The sequence below is a fragment of the Glycine max genome, chromosome 13 (genome assembly GCF_000004515.6).
Source record: "Glycine max cultivar Williams 82 chromosome 13, Glycine_max_v4.0, whole genome shotgun sequence".
NCBI lineage: Eukaryota > Viridiplantae > Streptophyta > Magnoliopsida > Fabales > Fabaceae > Glycine > Glycine max.
The window spans coordinates 1,738,973-1,747,853 of record NC_038249.2 but is presented as its reverse complement, the minus strand read 5'-3'; the positions used below and the strand labels follow the sequence as shown (position 1 = coordinate 1,747,853).

Here is an 8,881-nt window from a genome sequence, read left to right as displayed (position 1 = left end):
GAAACCAATATGGTGTGATAAAGTTAGTAAATAATCTTGATTTACACACACAAAAAAAGAATCATATGGTGGATGAAATGGTTACAAAATTAGTGCGGAGAAATCATCTATCATGATACAAACAAGACCCTGACAATGCCTACATGGCATTGCCAGTGCCTACGTGTCGCAATGCCAGCGCTTCTCATTCCCGCCCAAAAATGTCTTCTCGGTTGCCATTAATTGCTTTTGTCATTTTCTAGATAACCCTTCAGTTACCGATGCGCCTTTTCAAATTTTTCACTATTTTCGATGTCCCACACTTTCCATTGCTACACGCCTTTCCATTTTCCATTTCCGTTGTGGCTTTTGGTTTTTGGGTTTTGAATGCTCTCCCGTTTCGATTAGCTCTCCTTTGCATTTATCGTTGGACTCACTGTAGGTGCACTTTTTTCCTCATTTTTGTTTTTGTTATTCAACTTGGTTAACCATGTATACACGCCTTTCCATTTTCCATTTCCGTTGTGGCTTTTGGTTTTTGGGTTTTGAATGCTCTCCCGTTTCGATTAGCTCTCCTTTGCATTTATCGTTGGACTCACCGTAGGTATATCGGTGTATATTACGTGTTTTTGTTATGTTATATGAGTTTTCGCAGGCCAACAAGACAAAAGGTTCGACCTTTGTTCATTTTGTCATTCGTTTATGTTTTCCTATACCAAGGTTTTCATTTTTGGCTTTGAACCCTTTTTTATGATGCATGTGCATTCTTTATAAGGTTTTCTTCCTCATTTTTGTTTTTCCTATTCAGCTTGGGTTGGACTGTATGATGAGGTTTGAATATCGGTGTATATCGGTTTAGGTCTTTTTGATGATGCATGTCTATCAGTGAATACGTTTTTGTTTTATTCTTAAGTTTTTGCAGGACAACGATACAAAAGGTTAGACCTTTGGCAATTTTATCATTATGTTATCGTTTCCTAAAGGTTCGACCTTTGTTCATTTTGTCATTCGTTTTTGTTTTCCTATACCAAGGTTTTCCATTTTTAGTCGGTTATTTGTGTCTGTGAACGATTTTTGGCTGTGAACCCTCTTTTAGGATGCATGTGCATTCTTTATAAGGTTTTCTTCGTCATTTTTGTTTTTCCTATTCAGCTTGGGTTGGAATGTATGATGAGGTTTGAATATCGGTGTATATCGGTTTAGGTCTTTTTGATGATGCATGTCTATCAGTGAATACGTTTTTGTTTTATTCTTAAGTTTTTGCAGGACAACGATACAAAAGGTTAGACCTTTGGGCATGTCTACCAGATTTGTTGTGTTTGGTCTTCGTTTTTGTTTGGGTTGGTTTGGTATGTTTGGTATGTTTGGTTTTTTCACTTCTTTATCGTTTCCTAAACCTAGATTTGTTGTGTTTTGGTCTTCGTTTTTGTTTGGCATGGTTTGGTATATTTGGTTTTTTCACTTCTTTATCGGTGTATGCCATGAAGACAAAAGGTTCGACCTTTGTTGATGTTGCATGTGCACGTTTTAGTACTTTTTGTTGTTGTTTTCATTTACTTTGGCTACCCTCATTTTTGTTCAATACTCTTTAATTTGGTTGTCTGTTGGCGGAGAATAACCAAGTAGCCGAAGAGAAGACCTGTAGGTTTGTTCTTTCCTCATTTATTTTTTTCAATCCTCTTTTATTTGTTCAATGCTTCACATAAATTTTTTCTTTGTAGTCATGTCTCGCAAAGAAAACCTCCTATGTGAACTGCATACAAAGAAAGGTACTTGGAAGATAGTCGTGCGAATAACTGATATGTGGCATCTTAACAAACATAAAGGTCGACAATCCATTGAGATGGTGTTGATGAACCATACGGTAATTTAAATGTTGTTCAGTTTAACAAGTTTTTCATCTCTAGTTAACTGACAAGTGTCATTTGTATTTGTTGCAGGGTACAAATATTGGGGCAACTCTATGGCAAGAATTGTTCCCTGAATTTGAGCCCAAGTTGCGTTGTGGTGGTGCATATGTTATTCAGAACGTGAAGGTTGTTGATACTCATTCTGACTACAAAGTGAGTGCAATTAAATATTTGGTTTATTTTGTGAAGACAACGTCTGTCAAAGAGGTGGACAGACCTGAGATTCCTCCTAATGTTCATGCCATTACTTCATTTGCTGATATAATTTCAGGCGTTGCAAAACCTGATACTTTAGTTAGTATGCAATTTATTTTTTTGGTAGGCATCATTGTTGTACGCATCATTAGTTGGTATGAATATATTTAACATAATTAGCATTACTCTGTCTGCAATGTAAATAGATATTGTGGGTGTTATTGTTGAAGTGATTGAACGCAAAACAATTAATCCAGCATACAGAGTGACTGTCAAGTTGAGAGACAACAGGTCTTTTTAATTTTAATCCACCTCTGTAGTATTCTGTGATCTGTAATCAAATTTAACTTTGTCATTCTACCCCAATTGAGACCCAACATGTATGTATATGTTTTGTTATGTTATAGTCATGTTGAGATCATCATGACTGTGTGGGAGGAATATGCTCTTCAGCTGGATGATGCTATTGAGCAAAACCATTTTGTGCAAAAGCTATTGGTTGTTATGCTAACTCTTGCTAAGATTAAAGAACCCAAGGGTCAGTATTAAGTCGTTCTCCATTTATTAAATGTTTCATTGTTAACTTCAATTTATGAATGCATTATATGCATTATATTTTTTGCAGACAAGTATCCCCTCAGTGTACAGAATATAAAGCATGGTTCGAAGTTGTATGTGAATGGTGACATTGTAGAAATCCAACAATTCCATGATAGGTACAATGAATGATTTGAATTTGTTTGCTGGGTTATTAAGCAGTTTGGTACAGGTATACATTTAAATTGTTCATTGATGCAGTTTACGTGTGCCATTTTATATTGGCGGTCTAGATGATGAGGGCGGTGTTTCTCAGTCACAGTCTACCTAGTATTGCCAAGATAAGTTTTTGCATAATGCTCAAATAGTGAGCTTTGGTGAAATAAAGACTCTACGACAGGTAAGTCTATTAACTGTTGTTAATTTAAAATGATGAGAGTCATTATCATTTTCAAGTATTACCACTTAAAGGCATTGTTTATAGATTATTATTATATTGATTTTATGAACTTAATCTGTTATGATATTATCAATTTGTGATGAACTTAATGTATAGTTAGCCGAGGACTTTGTTATGATATTTCTAATTTCTTATAAATTTTCAAAATGAATTAAACTTATTTAGGATTGTTACTGTTTGACTGTGGGCACTGTCGATGAGGTGATGATTGATACACCATGGAGTTATGACAGTTGTCCATATTGTACAACCACTTTTGATCCATTAAAAATAGGTGCAGCCTGCCGTTCGTGCCAGAATCATGTTACTCACACTATTCCAAGGTAACATTTATTTTTTGCCGAATACGAATTGAATAGTTATTCGAATTTCTGTTCTTTAAGTCATCCAGATTCACTGTTTTCTGTAACAATGCTTTGTTGGTCTAGGTATAAGTTAGTTGTCAAGATGGAACAGAATGGGGAGAAGGCAAACTTCCATTTTTGGGATGCAGTATGTATCAAAATATTTGGTAAAACTGCAGATGAATATCGTCAAGAGTTGATTGCGGTAAGTTATTTATATTACAATTATATTACAAAATGATCAATGAACACAAATGTGTATTTAAAATGGTTTTTTATTTGTAGAGTGGTGATGAGATCAAGGTGTTCCCTGCGTGTGTTGATCAATTGTTGGGTAAAACTTGGGTTGTCAGATTCAAACACCGTATACAGATGCACCAATCATCCGTGTTGGATTTTAGTGAACAGGAACATCATATACAATCAGTGATATTCACGCTAGGTCTACAGGTAATAATAATTTGTCCATGTCAGTGTAATTCGTAGATGTTAAAAAAAAATTCTTATCAATCTATTCTTACTTGCAGGATGAACAGTGTATAAGCAACAAGTCAGCCGCTGTTGGTGCTGCATCTTCATCACAACAAGATTACCATCCTACAGTAGACATTTTATTTATTTGTTTACATTATTTGTTTTTACCGGGAATCACTTTAATTATTATTGTATTGTTATTTACTAATAATTGTTATTTACTAATAATATATGTATTGTTACACAGCCTTCATTGTCACAGTCATCTGAATATGATCCTGGAAATGCTGCCTTTGTAACTCCTGCAAAAAGAACGTCCGATCAGCAAGGAAGTAGTCAGTTTGATAGTGACGACTTCACAACATATGAACTATCAACCAACAAGCATATAAAAGTTGAGTAATTAGTTGTTATTTTGATTTAAAAAATTGTAACTTTTTAAGTGATGTATGTATGTTATGTTTCACATGTCATACCTTTTGGTTTGAACAATGTGTGTATGTTATGTTTGAAATGTCATACCTTTTGGTTTGAACAATTAGGTCATCATTATGATGTATTTTGTGATGTGGAACAAGTTTAATTACCGATGTATGAAGAATGAATTATATGAATGTTACAACTTATGCCAGCATTAACCTTGAGTTATTTTATAAAATAGTTAATGTAGAATATGATAATAACAAAATAATAACTTGTAAAATTGTTCATAATGAAATGCGGATATAAGATTCATATTAAAATACCAAACATTAATGTATTTTAATTGTTGTTGAAATTTTACTGAAATTATTTAACTTTTGTGTTGTGTTTTAATAGTTTTATGCATTGTATTAAAATGAAATTAACATTGTTGTCAAATTCAAATTTGTGTTATCAATTTGTTCAGTAAATTTTATGTATTTCATTTTCGTAAACAAAAGTTCAGTTTTATTATTTTAGTATATAATTTTAATAATATGGAATGTCATACTTTTATTTACACATGCAGGTGTTTGAAGGGTTTTATGCATTGTAATACAATTTTAATATATACTTTTAAGTTAAAATTGTCCTAAGATTCGAATTCATTTATTCAGAACATTTTATGTTATGTCATTTATTTTCCTAATAACCAAAAAGTTGAGTATTATTATCTTAATATATAATTTTAATATGGAATACAGAATGTGATACTTTTATTTACTTGCAGGTTTTCAAGTACAAACGTAGGATTTAAAACTTCACATATCATGTTGACGTACTTATGAAGGTAACGTATACTCATTTACAAAATCCGGCCAAAGGATCATCTTGGAAATAGTACATATACACAGGTAAGCTCGATGCCATCAAAAGGATCATGGGCTTGTAGCTATAATAAGTCTTATGGGTACAAACATAAGATATAGATCAATACATGTAATTAATTGGCCAGTTATAAAGTACAAATGTGAGCAGGTGCAAATTCCCAATGCACAATATATGTGTCGAAAGTTGTAGTGGTCTAATCATTATTGGGGGTGAGAAAGGTAATCATTATTATTACGGGGAAGTGTAAAAGCCTCCCAACTAATACACATCACCAATATTAAATATATTAATTTATTTTATATAATTAAGAAAACATTTATTATTATGAACTGTTAATTAACTGTTGATAGTCGCACTATTAAATAGTATTAAAATAGTAGTATATTTGAAGAGACGTTGCTTAAAAACCGGTGAGAATAAGCAATAACTACTACGCCAAGTAGGTTATGTATTTATTAAACTCCGTTCATTTTCATTCAATAATAATAATTACAAAACGTGAAGTATATCAAACCACCACTAACAATTATCCACATTTCTTATGTCATTTCTCAAACAACGTCATACAACCCTTAACAGTATGAGTACATAATCATCAACCGCCTCCAATGTCGTAAGTTCTTTAACTTTTCCATCCTTCGTCTTTACTTTGTATATGTTTTTCCATCTTCTTCTTTTGCTTCTCATTTGTATATGTTCAACATTCGTTCATCACTAATCCTTGCAATGTTGTTAGTGAATTTTACTTTTCCCTCCTTTTTGTATGGTTATTATATGTTATATGCCCTTTATAGACTACATGATGTTGATGTTTGTAACACTATTGACTACGATATTCGTCATGTTCAGTCCGCAGATTTACAAAATATGTTGTTAGATTTATGTCTTTTCCTATTATTTTTGTGATACTTCTTATATGTTTTTGGTCCATCTTTGGTTACATGTTTTTAAAAAATGTATTCCAAACACAAACCAAGTACATATATTTTGTTGTGCCTTCGTATAGCGTATTTTTCTATTCTGATTTGCAGGTTTGTTGTAATGAGCCATTATTTTTGTTTGTATTGCCTTATAATCCCCCCTGTGCATGATTTACTACATTTTTTTGCAACCGCTATTGAATATTAAGGATTGTATTCGGAACATTAACGGTATTTATTGATCATTTTCGTCAGTACCTTCGTATACCTGTTGTTATGTTTCATTATTTGTTTGTATTAAATTATTTTATTTGCTTGCATTTTGGTTATGCCATTCAGGACCCACCTATGGTATTCGCATCTGGTATGACATACCAATTTAAGGTCGTATTTCATGTTGACAGGGTTAGTATTTGCCATCCTTTATGATATTTATCCATTTCTTTTAATCCCACAAAAAAAACTAATATATGTTTAAATATTTACATGATCCCTTATAAATCAGTAACACATTTAGGTTTTTACTTCCAGAATATCATTGAGGTACCCTCTATTTATCATAAACAATGGGCTCCAGATTACCCGGATTATGTGGTGTTGGACTACAATGGAAAGAAGCACCATATAAGAGTTAGAAAATTTAGTAACCGAGTCTACATTGCTAATGGTCTCAAACACTTCAGGAGTGATATGGGAATATATGAAGGTGTGATGATCACATTTGCTGCGCCAGACAAGAATTAGAAGTTTGATATCCACTTCTCACCGCCACTGCATGCACAGACATGTGGCAGGCCTGTCCATTCTGCCAGAGAATATGTGTTTATTATGGATGTCGATAATTGGATGATTGTTAGACTTTATCCATTGGTAACAGTTTGGTCATATGAAGTTTGTTTTTGTTTTCTAATATCATACCTTTTAAATATTTACTGACTAGCTTCGTTCCAATGTAGGTACTGCCACTCGATGTTGTGGGTTATGTTAATGCAGGAGACGACTATGTTACTGTCCTTGGTGTTCGTGGGCGTCGTCACTTTTGGAAGTTGAGTATGCATAATGGGCTTAAATGTTTTGCTGAGCCATGGTTCCAATTCTTAACAGAAAACGATTTGATGGCCGTTGACGAAGTTGTCTTTTATTTCAGGCCGAATCAACTTCTTTGGGAGGTCATTGCCAGAAAGAAAACTGTGTGGGACGAGGACGAGGACGACTCCCCATGATTATTTATGTTAAGAATGCACTAGCTTTAAATATTTTGGTTTAAAATATTTGTAACTTTGTTTGATATTTTATTCAGTAATCATGTAATATTTATAACCATTTTAATATTCCCTTGGGGAACCAGACAATTTATTATTTGGATGCTATTGATTATGAATTTACTTAGTTGTTATATTTATGCCTTTACATGTTTGAATAAAGTGTTTGATGTTAGTTGATTAATATGATATTTATTCCTGATTGATGTTAGTTGATTAATATGATATTTATTCCTGATTGCTTAACATTACCAATGTTTGTTAATTAAGTGAATTTTTAGTCCTGATAATCATTCTGTTTGAACACCAACAGATTTTTAATATTACCTACTTACATTAAATACGATGAATAATATATACCACTTTAACTACTTACATTAAATACGATGAATAATATATACCACTTTAACTACTGTGGATATTTATAAAATATATTTTATGAAAAAAAAATTATTCTGGATTTTTTTAAGAAATATCGATGCATATTAATAAATTAAATATTTAAAAAGATATCACAAATGCAACAACTTTTCCCGTTTGTCAAATCAAAAGAGCAAATTCGCAGGATTAATTAGACATTTGTGTGCATATCAATAAAGGCTACAACCACATTTAATGGAGCAATTAATAACCAGTACTGTTGTTTACTGTTGGTCTGATTGACACAAGCGTGAGGGCCACACAATCTTTGATTTCAGGCTTGGAGGAAAAGAAAACTCCACAAATTAGTGGCAATGGACCGAAACCACTTCTTCTTTTTTGTTTAATAGCTTTAGTGCAGAATACTAATGGAGAATAATTCATAACCTTTGTCTCCCATCTTCAACAACATTCGCTCACATTCACCACCATCTAAAATGCATCTATTCATAAATGAAGAACCAAAAGTGAAGCTGCTAAACAACAACACCACATCACTTACTTCTACTGCTAACTGCCAAGTAAGCTTTTTATGTTAATGTAATAAATTATACTTTACATTAATTATTGTCCAATAATGGATGTACATGTATGGCATGCATATTACGTAATGGTATCTGAGTATGTTTATCTGACATTTGTATTATGAAGCTCTGACACAATATTGTAGAACTTATTTATTACGAAAAGGTTAAATGGAAAATTTTGCTCAACGGAGGAAACATAGAAAACACATTTTGCAACAAAGAAGACAAAGTTTTGCCACTCCAAATCCAGATTTACATAGTGGTAACAATACATTCAAATATTCTTTTAATTTGTACTTAGTTTATAAATACTTATGCATGTATCACAATTATTGGTGCAGAAAAGCGTAGACGAACCTCATCATGTGAAACACACCCTTTTGTAGACAGTGCGTTACCACATACACAGTCTACACCATTATTAGAAAGCACTTTGACTGTGAATCAAAAACAACAAGATTTTACAGGGCAATTTGAAACTCGACCAAAAAAATTTGTGAATTCGCGTACCATCAATGCATCTTCAATACAGAGGAATTTGTTGTCCAAGTTTGGGAAAG

At 32.7% G+C, this 8,881-nt stretch overlaps 1 protein-coding gene across 1 annotated transcript; it reads left to right on the top strand.

Annotated features, from left to right (window-relative positions):
* The first annotated feature begins 1,822 nt into the window (after positions 1 to 1,822).
* LOC102664487 (uncharacterized) lies at positions 1,823 to 7,335 on the top strand. Its single transcript, XM_026125056.2, has 14 exons — positions 1,823 to 1,843; positions 1,920 to 2,187; positions 2,291 to 2,375; positions 2,492 to 2,622; positions 2,710 to 2,800; positions 2,883 to 2,951; positions 3,315 to 3,404; positions 3,510 to 3,630; positions 3,711 to 3,875; positions 3,953 to 4,027; positions 4,147 to 4,293; positions 6,452 to 6,517; positions 6,644 to 6,818; positions 7,106 to 7,335. Exons 1-14 carry the CDS (start codon positions 1,823 to 1,825, stop codon positions 7,333 to 7,335), a joined length of 1,734 nt encoding a protein of 577 aa, XP_025980841.2.
* The last annotated feature ends 1,546 nt before the right edge of the window (positions 7,336 to 8,881 follow it).